The 21,224-nt window shown below is 39.7% G+C and overlaps 1 protein-coding gene across 1 annotated transcript in view; it reads left to right on the top strand.

Annotated features, from left to right (window-relative positions):
* The window catches only part of veph1 (ventricular zone expressed PH domain-containing 1), a 63,336-nt gene that overhangs the window by 17,240 nt on the left and 24,872 nt on the right, over positions 1-21,224 (top strand). The window contains 6 exon segments of the mRNA XM_054626938.1: positions 7,980-8,143; positions 9,446-9,655; positions 15,614-15,834; positions 17,510-17,743; positions 18,908-18,963; positions 18,966-19,259. Of these exon segments, the coding sequence (XP_054482913.1) occupies positions 7,980-8,143; positions 9,446-9,655; positions 15,614-15,834; positions 17,510-17,743; positions 18,908-18,963; positions 18,966-19,259 (1,179 nt within the window).

Genomic DNA, 21,224 nt, shown 5'->3' with positions numbered 1-21,224 from the left:
CTCAACCGAAGAGGGGCTGCGCACACACACACACACACACACACACACACACACACACACACACACACACACACACACACACACACACACACACACACACATTTATAATACTATACAGTACTTTCTATTGAGTTACATCTTCATCTATAAATTGAACCTGCAGACCTTAACCCTCAGCCCTGCGTACTTACTCTTAAAAGATCAATTTGGTTTATTGCAACATGGGTCAACTCCCCACAATAAATACTGTGAACACGGTGGAATCGCTAAGGCAAAGTGTGACAGGGCAAGAAACACAAGCAGTCAGGCGATCAAATAGGTTGTTATCAGGCCAACAAATCAGGCCAGCGTCTTAGCCAGACCATCAAAACCATTGATCTTTCAGATAAACCCAAAGTGTGCATCCAAAATGTAAGTTATCCAAGCTTTCTGTATGAGCACAACTGAGGCGAAAACACAGGCAGTCAAAGTTGAACGATTTTTATCATTTGACTTCAGTCTCTCTGCCAAATCAGTTAACCAAATCTACAAAATGCAAGTTTTGATTTTCAACATCAGATCGTTTCCTCTTGTGTTGATTTGGACATATTTCACTAATCAAGATAATCAAAATGTACCTGGGACCGATGCATGAGGATGCGATAGGCCTGAAAGACTAGCAATCTTTTTTTAACATGACGCCACCACTACCTGCTATCTGTGAGAAAGTACAATATTATTACCAAAAAAGACAAAAGCCTTGACTACAAAAGACAGAGTTCCAACTTGTAATCAACCCCAAAACTAATCCTTCTACAAACCTTAACTTTAAACCAAAGCTCCTACTGCAAATTATCTTTAATCCATACTAATCCTGATTACAGGTTTAGCCTTAAACCCTTTTGTTACACACATTTTTGCAAACACATGAAGAGTATCCTATGAGTAAGTTAGTAAGTGTTCAAAAATCCCTCTCAAATTTCCATCCTTGTGAAAACATTTGGCTCTCGCAAGTATAAAATGTGAAGGCAGCACTCAAACCTACAAGCGAGGCGGTGAGTAATGCGTCGTTGGAGGTAGCCTGTATGTTGTAATCAGATATAACTGCAGCCCCTGCGACTCACCGAGAGAAAGAGAGAGAAAGTGAGAGAGAGAGGGAAGGAGGTAATGGAAGGGGGAGGAAGCAGAGAACACAAACTTTCCTGATTTTTGCCCCATGCAGAGATGTGTGTGTGTGTGTGTGTGTGTGTGTGTGTGTGTGTGTGTGTGTGTGTGTGTGTGTGTGTGTGTGTGTGTGTGTGTGTGTGTGTGTGTGTGTGTGTGTGTGTGTGTGTGTGTGTGTGTGTGTGTGAAGTTTGAATAGAACCCAGACATTAGGGGTTTCTAAATGGGTTTATTGTTCTCCTGCTTCGCTCTGTTTATTTATTTATTTGTCAGCCTCACCATGTGGGTTTGTACGTACAGTATTTGTGGGTATATAATTTATGTGAATTTGTTTGGTGTGAGTGTGTGTCAGTTTATATTCTTGTGCATATGTGTGTGTTTTCCAGGGGGATGGAAATAATGACTTCCTCATGAGATTTGATCTCGCTCCCCCTCCTCCCTCCATCTTTCTGCCTGCCTGTGTCTCTCTTTCATTGTGTCTGTTTTCTCTCTCTCAAATACCTACTGAAACACACGCTTGTTCACTTGTTATCTGCATGGAACAGCCTTTTCATTCAGACAGCTGCACAGAGTTGTGTGAAGTGGCAAAAGCTGCTTTATTTTGTTCTCTATTACCACTTGGTAGAAAACAATATTTGTTTAAACTGTTGCCAGGTCATTAAAGCTTTTACAAAAAATGGAATTTAACACTTTCCTCTGCAGGATTTCGTTTTCCTAGGCACCTGTGGTATCCTTTTGACAGTTTTATTTTCTAGACTGTTTCTGTCTAATAGGTCTTTCTCACTAAAAGAAATAATGCTAGGGCTGGGCAGATAAAATGCTTCATTTCAGTAGATATTGATAACCAATGATAATTTTTAATGACCTAGCTTTAATAATTACCAGTGGAAAAAAAAAGGATGAAGTTTCAATGTGTAAAATATGGCCATAACTTTAGTTTTAAACATTCCAAAAAATAAATTAACATTATCAATAGAATGTGTTGAAGTTACAGTGTTGACTATTTGTAAAAGACGTGTATGGTGTTCACCATCCAATCGGTCTTCAGTCCAGAGAACAAAGATGTAAAGCTGCACTGATGTTGGTGTGCATGTGTGATTTGATTGCAGTTTATTGGATTAAATCCAAAGTGGGCCTCCTCCTCCCCGCCGCCATGAAAGTACTTCTCCAGTAGGAGAGTGGGCGGCGTCTCCAGGGGACGCAGACAGTTAGCAGTTAGCTCCCATTCAGTCAGGCCGAACCCTAGCAATGGGTTGGCAATAAGATAAATCTCCTGGTCAGACCCTGAACCACGCTGTTCAGCCATTCTTCATTTTTCTAGGCCACTATGTTAAACGTTGTGAACACATTGAATAGAGAGCAAGGGAGGACATCATGAGTCAAAACACAGAAACCATCACGTGAAACTTAATGAAAGCTTTTACTCTAATCCTTCGATTGATAGCACATTGAAGACTGTAGATCAAACAGAGACACAGCTGGATTTTGGCGAAAATACCGGTGGGAAAACTACTTTTTATAATCACTGCCATAGTTTGACACTGTTTGACTTTTAAAAAAATCAGACACAAAAAACTGAGAGACATGCTGACGGTTGACATAATATGTTTTGGGGAAAATGATGAACTAGACTTAAAGCTGCATTTCTGCTGAACAAATGATTGGATTTAAAGCATTTCTTTGCTGGAAGATTTCATTGAAAAAAAGTTAAAAGGGTTTTTAAACAGATTGGAAATGTCTGTAATTTAACCAGAAGTTGCACATCTATGTCATGAGACAGGCGTGTGTGAGAGGGAAGAGTAGATCAAAAGTTAGAAGCAAAACTCTTGCACACTGTCTAACTTGCAAAAACATTTTTTGCTACACCTTCATCAGGCAAACCAACGTAGAGTCTCTAGTTAGTCCTTTCTGGCACTATTGTTGTCATATATAGAAGTAGAGGGATATTATATGCTTAAAGATTAAAAAACAAACAAAAACAACAAACACATGTGGGTTTTATGAATTATATGAGTATAAGTAGGTGTGTGCATGTGTGAGGTCTAAATGTTTCCATGTTTTACTGTAAGCCTGCTACCTGACGTAGGAATCAAGCCAACTGGAAATGCATCATACGTGTTTCTCTGATACAGCAGTTTAAGAAATCACTTCAGTGTGTGTGCGTGTGCATTCTGCACTTTAGTGTTTTTAGCATTTTATATGCGTCATGGAAAGCTAGATGTGGATAGACGTGATTTATACTTAAGAAGATCAGATGTATTTTACCTTGCAGGACTTTATCCATGATTCACCAGTGAAGTTAATTGGTTCCACTGCATATTTTATCACCATCAAACATACATACATATATTTCTATCTTTTAAGAATGACTTATTGAATGACTTTACACACATATATAATATCCTATGACATCAAGCATGCAACTACACCTCCAGTCCCCCTGAATTCTGCTGACTTAGCAGTAATTGAAAGAATATGTCGGTTTGGGACCCGTAGTCTGAGAGATTTACTGATGAGTCATGTATCCGTTAGATTTAGGAAGTGGAAGAAGTTCAAGTCAGACGGCACAGGACATTTTGTTTCACACACAGACGGTGAGAGTCTGTGTGTGAGAGGCTGAAGTTATCTTAGTGAAAGGGGAGGATGGTCATTGAGTTTAAACTTTGCAGGAGACTCTCTCTGTGTGTGTGTGTGTGTGTCTATGAATTGTACTGCCGCACATCTGGTCTGCTGTTATGGTTTTCACTTAACGGTATGGATATAAAATATTTTTATGCATGAAACATTTTTGGTCTTGCGTACACATGAGGAAAATCCCTACATTTCTTGTTTGCACTCCGCTCACTGGATCCCCTCCAGCTTCATACGGTGCTGAATACTTGAAAGTATTTTTTACTGTGCTGTAGGGGGGATACACTCATGCAACGAGAATGTGCAGAATCAGAAAGATATGTTTTCCGGGAGATGTTTGACTCCTGTCTCTTTTTTGATGTGACGGTTCATACCGCCCTAGCTTCACCAGATGTTACATAAGCTGTGTGATAGACGACTTTCGGGACAAACGTACACAAAATGAGTGTCGGGAAACACGTGTAAGCTGTAAAGCTATCCAGATACATCCCCCTGGATATAATTTGTGCTGAGCTCTGCATTTTTTGTCCCGTACAAAAAAACGTCCCGTTTATAAGACTGCAGAGTCTTTTGCTAAGTTATGTGCATTGTGGGATATTAATGGAATGTTGCTGTCTTAATCAAAAATAGAGCTGCAACTATAGTTAATTAATTTAACATTCAACTGTCAGAAAAATAAGCTGCAACAATTGTGATAACTAATTAATTCATTTTAAACAAATGGCTTCTTAATTGTAAAATATAATCTAGTTTTCTTACTCTTCATTGATGGTAAACACAATCTTTGGGTTTCTAGCTTCATGGCGCTAACATGGCAACATAGCTTTAATGGCAATGCTGGTCCAGACTGGAATATCCCAACTAAAACCAGGACACTCATGGTTCCCAGATGAGGAATCCTAATCACGTTGGTCCCCTGACTTTTCATCTAGCGCCACCATTTGTCCAATTCTTTAGTTTATGACCAAATTACCTGCGTTGCTGTTGACATATACTTTGGCTGTAGGCTTTTAGTCTCATTGAGTGGTGGTCAGACAAGCTATGGTGCCTTGGTACTTGTGAACATAATTTTGCAGATTTTTTAAAGACTGAACAATTGCTCGGGAAAATTATTGAAAGATTACTTAACATAACTCATTAGTTGCAGCCTTTCTCATTAACTAATTGCTCCATAGCTGACACCTCGGACTTCTTTAGTTCTTGTACCCTGCTTACTAAATACGTTTTTTTATTTCTTTTTGACCTTGATATAGCCATTTTTACTGTACTGCCGGTTTTACTGTACTGTGAAACACCTTGTTTTTGCTCATCACTCATATATGTGCTCTCCCTCAGTTTAAAGTATCTTGAACCACTTGGGTTTTCTTGGTCTTACAGACTTGGGGGTTCACATGTCTTTGTTTAACATGTAAAATTGAGTAAAATGAAATATGCATTTGTAATTCAGGTCTCAAAAAGTTGTTTTGATTTAGATTCACTGGTCCCAGCACTGTTAGTGATACCTTTTAGTATATGGTTTTGTCATTGCTGTGGGACTTTTTACAGCAAAGAAATAAAATATCACAGCAAAGACACTGGAAATCATTTTCCCCATGATTCAGACTGTTTTAGTTTCCTCTTAGGTAAAAAATAAAGCCAATAGCTTTATTAAAGTATATTTTATTCAAAGTTAAATGTCTCTCCAGAGTTGGTAAAGGTCTTTTTGTGACTCACCTTGGGATTCTCATGTGACATTTAGAAAAACAGCGCAGCAAAAGAAAGCCTTCATGTCCTCTCCTGCCTCGGCATATAACGTTAACAATAGTTTGATAGATCGGTTACTTCTCATTCCTCTTGGAAAATGTTTGATGGGCCTTTCAAAAATGTCGCCTTTGTGTGCTAAATAACCAAAGGTCATTACAGGATATTTTATTGAGATTTGTAAGTCATGATGACTGTTTGGGTGTATGCTGGAATGAAGGTATGAAGGTCAGAAACTATACACGGTTGCTTGTGAATCAAATACATGGAAAATGAGACAATAAGTATATTTAATCAATAATCAAAGAATATCTTCATGTCTCACATGTTTTTGTGTGTGTTTAGATATGGGTGAGTTTGTTTTAACAGGTACAGTGCACTCTATAAATCCTCCTGAGTGTGTTTCGGTGCAGACTCTCGTCTCCGTCTGCCTTTTAGAATTCCTCTGAACAGACTTGTAAATGCTGCAGCCACAACTTTACGGTTATTTCCAGCACTCTCTTTCTGTACATGCACTATACCTGTCTGTTTTTATGGTGATTTGTGTGTAAGTGTAGAGATGGGTCTGTGATGTTATCGGTATAAATTATGATTACATGAAGGGAAAGGGATGTTACAAGAGCCAGCGACCATCTTCTAGATATTTATGTGCACTCTTCTTCCCTCCTCTGCCTCCGCACAGAACAGAACAGTCCGTCCTCTCAGAAGATCAGTGCCAGTCGTCTGTTACAAGATAAAACCTGTGGTTTAAGTGATTTAGAGCTGTGAATTACCTGTTTGAAACCATTTATTTAGGTTTTTGCTATTTTTAAGCTTTTATGAAATATGACAAAGTTCACCACGTGATCTACTAGCTGTTTGAAATATTATGGACCAGATGTTCATGTTGAATAGAAATGTGATTAATGATCACAAATACTGTAATTTCACTTCAAGATGTCAATGCAGAGGCTATTCTCATGTTACTACCTATAATTGAAATTTATAGCAGTATGTCTCTTGGAATGGCAATGTCGGTTGGTTCACTATTTCAATCCAAACTGAAATATCTCTGCAAGTATTGGGTTGACTGCTGTGAGATTTTGTACAATCATTCCGATCAATCTTAAGGATTATGTTGATCCCCTGACTTTTCTTCTAGCGCCACCATGAGGTTCTTGTTTTGTGGTTTTGAGTTTAATGTCTTAACTACCGGATGGATCAAGATATTTGGTTTAAACATTAATAGTACCTTGCAGGACTTTTTAACCTCTCAACGCTTACATATATCCCATACGTTCTCCATGCAGCTTGAAAGTAGGTGAAGTTTTGCCTTTTGGGTTCAGGACAGCTCTTCTTGTTTTTGCTGTGTTCTTGTTCATTGACAACATCTGATTAACCACCCTTCATTTATTACATCTCATTAGATATCAATCTATTGTTCCATATTTCTGCCCTTGTCAGACCATCTTTCTTCACTTAGTTTTCCCATCTGTCCTGTACATTTGACAGGTCATTAGAATAAATCCATTACTATCAATATTTTTATATGTACATCAAAAATGTCACTGTGGTTAAAAACAATATATCTTGTTGTCTGGCATCTGACACAGAAGCCATTGTTTGAAATCTTGAAATGTCACCAATAATGAACCTTCCATTTGAAAACAAGAGTCTTTGTTCAGCGAATCGTTTAAAGATGTCTCATACGTGAGTGACCGGCTGTTGGGTAATGCCGTGGGTGTTGTTGGGCTACGTGCTGATTTAAAAATGCCTTTATGTCCAGTCGTGCGTCAGCATCATTGAAGGAATTTTGGAAACAAATGGAAAAAGTTTTATTTACTGATCACAGATGTTGTGTCATGACGGGGGATTGTGTGTGCTTACTAAGGAAAATGACAGTTACAGAAAATATGCATGATGTTTTAGTTCCCCACGAACAGCTGAAAAGGAAAATTCAATTTGCTTGCGACTTCTGTTTCATAATTGTGGCCTTCCGTTTTCTTGCTAGTAATAAACAGTAATTATACTCTCCAAGTTAATTGTTGAGATCTGGGAATGTGGCAGCATCAACAACTATTTGCAGATAAATAGTCTGATGGAGCAGTTGGGTAAACATTTTTTGGGTAAACCTCACTTAAACTAATGCACCCATACACAACATATTTGAATAATTGTGACCTTCACTCAATACTTTGTCATTTGCTTTACACAAAGACGTGATTTTGTTATTTAGTCCCAGTGTAACGCAACAGACTGGGATTTTGGGGGGTAATTTGGGGAAAATGTAATGTCTCGTATTTTGGGCTTTTTTTACAAGACAATGAATAGACTTATGTCTCCACTTCTACTGTTAAAACTGGTCAACAAACCTTCTTCTACTGTTTAAAATGGTGACCCTTTTCACTGGCTAAATGCTGGTCACCAAATTTATATTTGGCGAAGATGTTTACTGAAAGCAACTCTGTCTCTATTTTCTCTGGCAGGTAACCACATGCTGTTACGAGTGTTGCCCTCGGTCTACCCGAGACAACCAGATACCATCCACCGTCACCTAGGCAACCTCACTGCGATGATGTCACAGCTGGAGTCCCCAGAGCAACAACACCTCATCCGACTCATTCAAATAGTTGCCGAGCAACATCCATTGGTGAGTGTTTGTGATGTTTGTTGTTTAGTTGGATTAGAAATAAAGCATGACGCACAGCTGCCACATCCGAAGGCTATTCATTTTTTATAACGGCATGGGCCAAAGTGAATTACCGCACTTTACCAGTTATCAAAATACGAATTATATTTCGTCATATTTTTAAAGAACTTTTTCTTGGCTCTTTCTGCATCAGCATTGGACTAACTGTTTCAAGAAGCCCAGTAACACCTAAAACAAGTACCCTCCGAGCTGTAATAATATTTAAATGATAATGAGGTAGTTACAATACATCAGACTGTGGGAATATTTGAAAATAAAGCACAATCCAACTAAATCAGAAGTGAGTCTCTGTGGCCATGGTATAAGTTTACATATATCTTGGTTTTGGCTTATGATGATGTATGTGTGTGGCTTTTGTGTAACATTTCTGCCCATGAGTCAAGCTCAATCAGAATTTTTACTATTCAACTTCGCAATATCCTGTAATGACCTCATGTCGAAATATAGAAAAAGCCACTGGAACATAGTTATAAGTGAGGAAACGGAGCAGTACATGAGGAGTGCACATTTCTCTGTAAGATTTCCCTTAATCCTGCATATTTCCGGAGCAGAGCTGCTGGTGGTCAACATTAGGGGAAAGTACCACATACCAGCAAACAGAGCACATGGTGGTAAAACATGGATAATCGTACTCTGCATGAAACCAAACCAGCTGTCTGGAGTTACTCTAATCACCACCCACCACACAGAAATACAAATATTTCTGTTGTGACTGTAGCTGCATTCATCACAAAAGTTACCAAACTTTCTGCATCCTAATAATCACTTACTGGAAGTGATGAAGTATTGAAACAATGAACCATGACAATAATATGGAACTTTGAAATTACGTAACTTTTATTTTAAGGAGTCAAGCATCCTCTCCCTGGAGAACAGAAAGTGTTTGATATTAATATGATTAATCAGAACGAGTGGATCATAAAGTAGCAGCAGGAGGGTCGGAAATGGTGGGCATTCCAGTCTAGTGCATTCCAGTATGACCAGTACAGATAATGTGGAGGAACTGGTCATTCGCTCACTCTGTCCAGACAGTTCTGCAGTCCAGCTTTTGGTTTATTATTACTCACCAGTCTGTCTCGCTCCAAAGTTACTCCTCTCACCTCTAGCCTTCATAAAGACACATTGAACTTCTGTTTGGTTTTGAGTGACGGTGCCAAAACAGTGACAGGATTACGGCTGTAATCAAAAGTAATGAATAGTGCTTTCTTCCCTCTCTAACTTTGTTTCTCCTCCCCCGAACAGATGTTGAGCCCTCAGGTGCCCACACTAGTCAGTTACCTAGGAGACCAATCCCTAACTGAGGCCCTACTGGGCACGCTCGTGGACGTGTCACAGGCCAGCCCTTCTTCACTGGTCAGCTTTCTGCCAACGCTGAGGATTGTGGGACAACAATGCCCTGCTCTCTTGGGTCACGTGGCCAAAATCCATGGTGCCGTGGGTATCATCAGTGAGGTACAAACAATGCAGTCAAAACACACACAAATTACCCAAGTTCATGTTTGTTTGCAGCAGTGATTTGCATATTATACAGAAAGTAGATGAATATTTTTCAGTGGACTCTGGGAGACTCCAAGAATGCACTGATCCCGGCCAAGAAATCATGATAATAATGTTCTTTATAACCTTTTTCCATACAGATTAAACAAACAAGATAAACTTGTTAAGAGATGAGCTTAAGAGGTGCCGTTAAAAAGGATTTTCTTAACTTCGGACAGAGCCAGGCTAGCTGTTTCCAGTGTTTGTGCTAAGCTAACAGACTGTTGCTTCAGCTACATATTTACTTTAAAGACATGATAGTAGTGTCGATCTTCTCATCTAAGTCTCTGCAAGAAAGTGAACATCTTTATTTTCCCAAAATGTAAAACTATTTCTTTAAGAAACATTCCGAAGCTCCAATTAAGGAACATGAAGAGACAAGATGAAAAATGAAAAGTCTGAAGGGAAATAAGAAGCAAATGAAGGTCCTTGAAATCAGTCTTACTCTGAACTTCGTCATGCAAAGGTACACAGGTGGTGTGTGTGTTGTTAGCTGTCTGCAGCAAATGTCTATATTGTCAGTGTTTGTGTCTGTTTGTGGTAAACAGAGACGGGCTGCAAAAATGCTCATATTCCTGTAAGATAGGCTTGGGAATGATGCTATTAATACACCCTACGTCTGTCTAGCAGTGGGTATAGCACACGCTGAATCAGGGAGCAGTGATTATTTCAATGAGTAGGGAGGAACTGGCTGCACTCTCACATGACTTGTTCTCTGTTGTCCTGCCAAGTGTAAAACACACACTCATCCACCGGACAGACCGGGAACATCCGGAGGTTTGAACTGCAGTCTGACACCACACACATCAGTGTTCTGGAGCGTCTCTCCTAAACAAGCACATGCCGATTCCTCAGAGTTCTGTCTCTTTATAGCTGAATAGAAAAAAAAGAGCTGTTCGGACAGGGAGAGAGAAAAAAAATGTAATCTGGAGGAGCAGTTAAAGAGCAGCTCAGTCAGCCCAACAGTACGACTCAATATAAGGGAATGTTAACCGCAAGAAAGTGTGTTTTCCAAAAAGGGACAACCTCAACTGAACCGCACTTGTGTAGCAGAACTTCCTAGTATTGTATTTTGCCAATTTGGAGCAGCAGGTATTCATTTTCAAATACTACGACACAAACTAAAACTTCTGCTTCCACCACTAACTTTATTGGAAGACTGTTTGGAGAAGGCTAAATTTGTCCCATGAGCCTCATTTTGGCCAACCCATTAGTTGAACACTTGGCTGCCCTGCAGACTTGGCTGCTCATTTGCCTCTAATGGCACTCATTTTGACGTAAAAAAGTGGTGTTTCAGCCGTTAACTGACTGTGATTGGCCTCTGCAAAAACACTTGAGCTGCTGATTACAGGTTAATTAACCCTGAAACTGGAGCAAACTGCAAAGTGGCATCTCTGCTGACTGACGGCCTGGAGAGTGATGTAAGCTGAGCTGTCTCATACATACACATGCACACAGTGGCAGTCATTAAGTACTGTCTTGGCAGCTGCCTGACTCTTTGAGAAGAAAAAAATTGAGAATTGAGCCCATGTTTATTTTAAGATAGCATTGCGGCTCTCAGGATGTTACAGTAGTGTCGGCCGCTCCACCACTTTGGTCCAGACTGAAATATCTCCACAACTATTAGAGTGAATGCCAAGAAATTGGGCTCAGACATTCATGGTCCCCAGACGATATATCCTACTAATTTTGAGGATCACCTGACTTTTCCTTTACTGCCACCATGGGGCTGCATTAATTGAAATGGATGGATTGCCATGATGACATTGTGTGGCTGTAGACTCTTCATCTGATGGTTTTAATCAACACTCCTAATTCTTCTGTTTATATTATTGTTCCCTCCCAGTGGTTAGGAGTATCCTAGATGCTTCTGTTGGCCAGGCTTTAAAAAAACACTGTCTGTGGTAGATTGTGAAACAGTAAATGCTTGCAAACTCACAAGGACCAAAAGACTTTAGGTAATACAAAGGACAATACAAAACAAGCATCAGATGTATTGTGTATATACTATACATCATCCATACACCACAGCATTGACAGGCCCATTTGTGGAAACCCTCAAGTGGAAATAGAAATGTCATCTTTTTACCAGTTATCCAGCAGCGGTTTGCATCTTCAAGGTATTTTCGTGATTGCACAGGTGTTAGCTGCCTACCCAGAATGAGAACGTATTTGCCCTTGACAAAACCAATGTTAAAGTCAAGTATTTCCACAAACTGTCACCTATGCATCATTACTTTCCGAGCCTATTGGAAGTGCTGCCATCATTGGTTCGCGGCGGGAATTTATTTTGCTCCCCCAAACTGTGTTTGTTAAAAGTGACAACATTAATAGAAAATGGTTGTAGTTTTGTCTCTGAAACATGAGCACATTTTCTGGAAATACTGGATATTGAAACCCCTGGAAAAGATGTTCTCATCCCGGACAGGCAGTAGACACTCGTGGGGAAAAATACCTCGGAAGATGCAAACCTCTACTGGATAATAATAAAAATATGTTTGTATGAGATGAGGGAGTATCGTTGTCAGATATGGGGCTAGTCTAACAAACCAGTATACAGTGTATGACTCAGATAGTTGTATCAACGTGAGGTTGCACACGTAGCAAGTAAAACGTTTCCACACAACATTGTGTTATGATAGGTAGGATGAAGTCACACACAGTCAGTCAGTGTCTGTGTGTGTGTGTGTGTGTGTGTGTGTGTGTGTGTGTGTGTGTGTGTGTGTGTGTGTGTGTGTGTGTGTGTGTGTGTGTGTGTGTGTGTGTGTGTGTGTGTGTGTGTGTGTGTGTGCAGAGCGATGAAGGTGACAGCAGAACAGCTGGAGGGCTCCCCTCCCTCTTTCCCTCTGGGTCCATTTAAGGCAGTTTAACAACAACAATTTGGAAAAAATTAATGAAAGGGGGAAATAAGGCATGACCACACACACACACACACACATAAACGCACACAGATCATGGAGCTGGAAACCATAATACAGTTTTCTATTACTTCAGGGCAACCTTTTCCTCCTCAATCTTCTTGTCAAAAAAACCTGCCAACCCAACTTCAGCACAGACACAAATACACACACACACACACACACACACACACACACACACACACACACACACACACACACACACACATACACACGCACACACACATGCACGCACACATGCACGCAGTTGGTCAGACCTCAGTGTCCTGTCTTTCTTCACATTGTAACCATTTGGAAAATAACCCATGTTTTTCTGGGAAATGCCTCTGCAGAGGCCTCCTGGTGATGGCAGTGGAGATTACCTCCTGTGGGTTCGCTTTTGTGCCACACACACACTCACACACACAAATACACACACATTCTCACTGGGCTGCATTTTTTTACTTGATTGTAACATTATTGCACAACACTCTTTCTGGCTTCCTTTACCTCCTGAAGAGAGTATATATTCATTAACTAAAAGGAGAAAAGAAAGTGCCTGTAAGCTTTAATGCTGTCCAACCCAGCAGTCCTGTCGTAAATCCTACTTTTGGAAAAATATTATTTTTACTTGGTGTTAATAATATCTCAGAGTTTTGTTGATTAAATACTGAATTCATTGTTAAGTTTGTAGTTGTGGTGTTGCTTTGCATTATATTGCATTTTTTACAGTCTTTTTTTATGTTGCCCCTTTTTCAATGTCGATTAGGTTGACAAAACATCAAAAACACCATTGCATATCGTGAAGTCATCACAGTATAAAGTATACAGAACAGTATACAGAACAGCCTCAACACGTAACAATTAAGTATTGTCTTTGCAAAGGTCAACTGTTTAAAGACGACAGCATAAAAATGCAAGTATTGCTGTTTTACTAGACACTCAGATTATATCATACCTTCATTAACACATAATAAGATTATAAGGCTGCACTGTTAATTGTCAACTGAAAATATTGTGTGCCATCTTCATATTGGTAAAGGCGTCGCGAGAAACATATAGACTACTACGTTTCACTTCAGGCCTATAGAATATTTAAAATAAGAATTTGGGAGGTAAAAAACACCCTTGCTAATAGCTCCTAAAAAATATAAAAACTGACAAGGGGTTGTAAATTACAAACCAAAAGGGTTTGAAACTACTGCCAAAGGGAGGAAACATGACACACGGTCCATGAGTGATTTAAAAGGTGTAAAGCAACCAGTGTTCAACACATTCATGACTCCAGGAAAAACATTTAGCGCATCACCAAACTGAAGTGTAAATCAAAAACATAACTTAAGTTTGATGTTTTTTGTACTACATTTTTCACAATTACTCTGTTCAGAGAGAACATTTTCGGATCATCCCTCCTTTGAAATATACACAGACATTGTCCCAAATGATTAATGTGCTGAGGGAAACAAAGCACACAGTCATGCACAAAGGAGTATCTCCATGGGGCTTGTTAGTGTGCCAGACTGCAGATCCAAAGGAAGCAGAGATCAGTGTGCTGACGGACAATCAGGGGAAACTAAGCGACCGAGCAAACAATGAAATAAAGAAGAATAAAAACAACAGGTTAGTGAGCGGAGCAGGGATTTTGGCTTGTTGCTTCGACAGATGCAGTGGTGGTTTTTTTTTTATTCAATATTAAAATGAAGTTTTTAAACATACATCTCCTGCACACAAACAGATGTTCTACCGCCAGAGGAGATGGGCTCCCACTGTTGTAGGAATTATGATAATGGGGTGATGGAAATGAAGGAGCCAAGTTGTGTCTTTCTCAGAGGATGTGTTTATGTGTGTTTCTTTGTGTCGTAGAGAACACATGAGGCAGAAAGAGTTGATTTATTTTTTGGTGAACATTAAAAGTTGTAATTAAATTAAACAGTTCTTAGTTTTGTACCTTCCTGTTATTGTTAATGTGTTTAAGCCATCAAATTTAGGCCAAGTGCTTTTTCCAGACAATTAAATACGATCTGTGTTGTTTGTTGATGGAGAGCTTCATTTGACCTCGCCAGCTTTGAACAGTATTATGCTTTTATGAAATGATGCAAGTTCTGCTTATGCTGTAAGGTTTGGAAATATCATAGTGAGTCCTTAAAAAGTAAAACCTCTCAACAGTAAAAGCTTGAACTATGTGGAGAAGCATCTTAAATCCTAGTAAAGTATTTGTACCTGCAGCATACAAACTCCTAAATACCTACAGCGGGTAAAATAAGTATTGAACACGTCACCATTTTTCTCAGTAAATATATTTCTAAAGGTGCTATTGACATGAAATGTTCACCAGATGTCGGTAACAACCCAAGTAATCCATACATGCAAAGAAAACAAGACAAATAAGTTCAGAAATTAAGTTATGTGTAATAAAATGGAATGACACAGGGGAAAAGTATTAACCTGCAGGTGAGCAGGTTGTATATGCCCCTGGATACAAAAAAGCACACTGGGAATGACAAAAAGTGTGTTACTACTAGTGGAAAGTAATGCCAAGTTTGCCAAAACATGTGTTTGTATTTAGTATTGTTTGGCATGATGTAGAAACAAAAGAAGTTTCACCAAACCCCCCTCAAACTTCTTGGAAGTGTAAAACCAATGTGGGTCGAATTAGATAAAATAGAGTCTCTTTTTTTTATTTATCTTTTTACTAAAACACATGTAGGGACACAAGACTTTCAAGACATCCTATAACGCAACATTGGTGGCATTTTCTGTAATTTTCAGTGTACCCAGAAACAACCATGACTTTAGAAATAACCATTAAACTGGATGTTTTTTGGAGAATAAAACAGCTTGTTGGCAATCTTATTTATTCTGTCCTTCTTTTCTTATTTCTTTGTTTAGTTTTATTTTGGGACCAGCATGGATGACATCACCGGATATTATAATTTTAACATCTTGTCTTTCTCTCTGTGTCGTCTCCTTTCTCCAGACTCATGCTCACAGCATGTTGGTCTACCTGGTGTCCTGTCTGGGCAGCATGGAGCACAGCTTTCACCACACACTGCTGCTGGAGATCAGAGCTCTTACCGACCGCTACCCGTCTTTACTGGGAGGCTGCGGTAAGGACATCTACAGGATGAGCAACTCGTTCACAGCTATAGCCCGACTGCTGGGGAGACGACTGGAGGAGAGCACGACCATGCACTGCAGGTACGGAGACACGCATTTACAGGTCAATGTTTTCATGCCTTTATGTCTTTTCTCTTGTTAATTAAAGGTAGATATAAAGCTGTTACCTACTTAAATTTCGACTAGCTGGTGGGCTTTCTTTTTACCTGTGGATATATATGTAACCTACAGACATAAGAGTGGTATTCATCTTCTTATCCAACTGGTGTGAAGAAAGTGAACCCAGCATGTAAAGGAACAAACAACCTATTTGCTTCATCATTTTACTCAGACTGATGTGTTTGCCTGTGTTTTGCAGTGTGGTCACTGTTTTAAAGTTGGAAAAAGGTGATGTCATGAAGTTGACTTCACCAATCAGCATGTAACATTAATATGTAATAATTGAATGCAACGTTATGATAGTTGTGGGGTTGTTTGGTCAAATCTGATCAATCGGCACACAGTTCTGATAAAGAACATTTTGAAAAACTAAACTTTGATTGTTGCCAATTTATTCATTACTTTTTTTGAGGCCTTGACAGGTGTTGATAAATGACAAACGTGACATAAATGATTCATATAATAAGACTACTTATAACAGCAGCAATTATTATAGTAGAATTATAGTTATGAAATAGGGATAGTAATGTGATTAATAATAATATTTACCATGCATGTCACAGAGAGTTAGCAGAAACTTGTTTGAAACTTGCACAAAGCCAGGGACAAGACACATACTGAGGCCAAACATTCAATACATTTGTGTAACTCAAATAAAAAAATAATCTGGTTTTGTAACAACATAATATTATTTTTGGTTCTTTATGTCTGTTCTCCCATGACTTCCTTCATATAATTGCTTTATTTACAATAAATGAAGTCATAAAAAGTGCTACATAATGCAATATGCACGCACAACATGTGAGGACAGTATGTTTGTGCTTTTGTGAGTTTGTGTTTGTGCATGTGTGTTCTAGTGTTAATGTGCATAAGTTGACTGGGATTCATTTGGCTGCAGTGTTAGAGTGACACGCACAGCTCTTTCCGAAATAAGAACATCATGTGCAGAATTGGGAGCTTCCAAAGACTTTGCTTGGGGTCTTCTGGAAGAAAGATAGAGGGTTTAGGGGATAGAGAGTTTATTGGTGAAAGAGCTGGGGGAGAAGACAGAAGAAAAAACAAAACAACGGGGGCGTTGGATGTGCTCGTTCAGCAAACAAGTGGACTAATGAAGTTATGAAGGCCACTTGTGGGGGAAAAATAGGGACAGAATGAAAGGGAGAGAGAGACGGAGGGAGGGAGGGAATAATTAGTTTGGTTAAAGAGCAAAGGAGAGGAGACTGGCACTGTGGTGAGGGACTGATAAAAACAAAGCCGTAGAGAGAGGGAGAGAGAGGGACATGTGGAGTGAGAGACACAAATAGAGCCAGTCATCATGAGAAAGCAAGAATTACAGAGAGGCTAAGCAGGGCAGGGCAGGCAGGGAGGAAGGGAGGAAAGGGGAGAGTGAGGCTGTTGAAATCCATCCAAATGTGTATGCCCAGCTTCATCTCACGTGCCCACCACATGCAAGCCAACTGTGTGTGTGTGTGTGTGTGTGTGTGTGTGTGTGTGTGTGTGTGTGTGTGTGTGTGTGTGTGTGTGTGTGTGTGTGTGTGTGTGTGTGTGTGTGTGTGTGTGTGTGTGTGTGTGTGTGTGTGTGTGTGTGTTTTCACAGGGTGGACGAGGCATACCCGGCGTCTCCTTGTGCATCTCTTCCAGGGGGAGGAGGGGGAGGTAGGGGGTCAGAGCAGCGGCTGCAGGTGAAGATCCAGGCCTTCGAGGAGAAAATGGGGGAGGTGAGGGGAGGGGAGGAGGATGTGGAGGAGGAAGTGGACTCTCCTGCACCCCAGCGACGCTACAGCCTGAGCCAAGCCGTCAGGGAGGAGAGACGAGAAATGAGATTCAACAGGTCAGTTAGCCCGTAACATGAAATGGCTTAGATCTGACTGGATGGTAACCTATGTTTATGAACAATAGACCGTTATCGCTGTCACTGGTGGGTTTCTATGATTTTCAGTCATATTAAGAAGAGATCCCTTGAGCCAAGAAGACATAACTCTATTACTGTTTATTGAAGAAAACCAAAGACAGGCCATCCAAAGATAAAGACATACTGTTCATTGAAATAATAAAGAAAACAAAAACTGAAAAATGTTTATATGCTGAGAGCACAGAACATGGAGGCCTGAGATAATGAGACGGTATTCGTTTTGTTCGCTTTTTCTACTCGAACACATGATTTGGATTGATGAACGTAGGAACTTTTGCTCTTTTTATACATAGTTCAACTTTATTTTTGGGTGGTGGAGTTATACACTGTAGTTCTTCTACACAACACCCTTGAAGTTTAAAGTCATTACTTCAACAGCATAGTCCTAGTTTCATTTCAAATCCATCACGCTGGTGAAGCCAAAAACTGAACACATGTCACTTTTCTTAGCTTTTTGACAGTATTGTCAATTTCTGAAAATATTGATTCCTGTTTTGACATGTTTCTGCTGCAGAACTATACAACATTGTTGTAAAATGAGTAATGACTTTAACAAAGAGCCTTTTTAATCAGAGTGTTGACTCTCCTTGTCAGTGCTCACTGTTACCTGTTGTGTTATAAACTGAATTGTCCACTAAAAATAAGGGATGAAGTGTTCGTTGTAAGTGACTGTTAGCATGATAATCTTGACGTGAAGTTTGCTACCTTACAAGGTACATTGGGCTTTTCTGAAGCAAATTTAACTGGAACTGGAGTGCTTAATCATTTCAGTCTATTATAGCTAACGTAAAGTTGGCCAAAGACAACAAAAACATGCCTATGCAAGGGCAGACACAAATTACAAAGCATCAGTATCTTAAGCAAAATCATACTCCATACTCCCGCCAGGCATTTAAATCATACATTTTTCTGTTCTATGTTTTTAGTTCATAAGTTTTTCTCAATATTTGGCCACAGAACCCTGGAACAAAAATCAAACCCTCCAGCACAAACAGACACAAAAACAGAAAGCAGAAAAACTGATTTACTTTAGAGTTATAATTTTGCACCACGTTGACTTTTTTATTTTCTGCTCTCTCTTAGGTCAAAGAGCCTGGCCCTCCACGCTGCGCGCTCGCGCTCCATCAACTCAGACACCGGGAGGACGGTGATGGCTCTGAGCCAAGCCCAGACAACATCTTCTGCAACACGTTGGTGAATTCGCACTCAGACAACCAGGAAGCACCTCCTGTAGAGAGGAAACCGAAGCGTGACGGCTCGATGCCCATCACAGCTGCCGTCAAAGAGGCGGGAGAAGGTCAAAGCGGAGAGAAGGAGGTGCAGGAGGACGCTGACAGACTCTTCATCCATTTAAGAGACAATATGGAGACCATCAGAGAGTTCTGCAGAAACATGGTGCAGCAGATCCCCATACCAGAGCAGTGTGCAATAGAAGGTAATGTGAACATGAAGAACGGCGGGCTTTCTTTGAGATGAGCGCTGAAGATGATTTGATGACAGTGTTATTGGTTTATTCAGTAGGTGGAGAAGAAAAGTGCAGTAAAGAGAGACTCAGAGGAATGGTTTGTTTAACCTGCTGAACCTGAAAGAGATTAGATTCTAACAAGGTGGCTGGGGATGATTAATGATACGCCTCCTCTGCTCCTCTCCTCTCCCCCTCTCATCACTATCGTTCGTCATCTCACACACACACACACATTGAGCCCCAATTGGACAAGGATTTATTTTTGTAGGGGGAATAGTTTTGTTTTAATATTGCATGTGTTCATCAGTGAGTTTACTCCCAACCAGGGAGCATATTAGTGTAATTTTTTTCCTTCTTCCCAAGTATTACTTTCAGTCCTTCTATAATTTATATCCTTTTCTGGACGGACACCTGATATCGTATATTGTATCTTTTTGTGTGTGGCATCAATAGGATCCCGTAGCATGTTTCTCTAGTATGAACTCCAACAATTGTGGCAGTTTAGTTACTGAGAAGCAAAGCAGAATCTTTAAATTTATTTTTAACTCCCCTAGTCTATTTGCTTAGAAACAGCCTTAGAATGGGTTCTTTGATTTGACAATAATTGACAACGTTTACTTTATTGTCTTTGTTCCCCATTTCTCCCAAGTTTTACATTATATGCAAACCACCCATGCAAAAGGCAAACACAATGTGTGAGAACATTTTGTTTAATATCTAATCTTTGCAAATGGTATCATCTTAAAGGGTTAGTGTGATCAATTTATTGTTGGTTTTAGTCTTTTCATAGGAGTGTTGCCAGACGTGTCCTTTGTAGGGGGCTGCAGACTCCAGTGAACTTGTTGTTAATCTGGAGGGAAAGACTGTACTCTTATATAAAACCAATGAACCAAACTCTATAGGGCAAATGTCACAGAGCTAATTTGTTAATGGCAAAATTAATCAAGGTATAGAGGCAGAGAACTGTTTTGAAACAGGCAGGGTTATTAGATTCTGTTACATCTATACAACAAAGTCAGGTTTAAGTAGAAACAGATGAGTGTTATGCATACATGTAGTATGCATGAAGTATATGTATATATGCATAGGTGCAGTTTTGTGTGTGTGTTCACGAATACTTTCATACTGACTTGAAACAGAGGTCAAGCAGTTCATGTGAAAAAAACAATGAAATGAGAAACCTCCTCCATCTCCAAACTAATCTAATCCACTTACTTAAACTTTGTAATCCACTTTCACATTTCCCCTCTGATTCTCCTCATGTTCAGCGATTTGATATTTTATTTTCATTCATGCCTTGTGATTTTTGCTTATTTTCCATTTTTCCATTCGATTTGCTTCACTTGAATTAAGACTTCATTGTCATCTTGTAACGTAGCAGCGCCTGTTCACCTTTTTTTTTTTATTATGCAGCTCCTCCTGTAATGATTAATCCTAGCTAACTGTGATGTAAATCAAACAGCTGAATTTGCCCAAAAGCGAAATGGAATATGCATTTGATTTATGAGATAAACATAATTTAGAAGATTGACACATTTAGACATATAATACATTGAGCTGGTCAACCAGACCTTTGGTTTGTGTGTAAACAAATTCAACAAAACACGTCAGTTCACACTTTACAACACAGAGACATTAAGACATTACATGAGTATGCCATAGGACAGTGAAGTCCTTTCTCTATTCCTTAGTCTGAGTCATTTGCAGCAGTGAGCCCCACCTATGGGGACACAGCTTCATTCTTTTGAACATATTAAGAACAGACATAGCTCTCACACACACACACACACACACACACACACACACACACACACACACACACACACACACACACACACACACACACAAACACACAAACACAGCACCAGACTCAAACAAGACATGAGAGGTGATGATATTTTGATGGACAGGAGGGGATGTTATTGCTCCGCCTTT

The sequence above is a fragment of the Anoplopoma fimbria genome, chromosome 1 (assembly GCF_027596085.1).
Source record: "Anoplopoma fimbria isolate UVic2021 breed Golden Eagle Sablefish chromosome 1, Afim_UVic_2022, whole genome shotgun sequence".
Taxonomy (NCBI): domain Eukaryota; kingdom Metazoa; phylum Chordata; class Actinopteri; order Perciformes; family Anoplopomatidae; genus Anoplopoma; species Anoplopoma fimbria.
The sequence above is the reverse complement of the archived record's forward strand: the minus strand, read 5'-3'. Positions and strand labels throughout refer to the sequence as shown.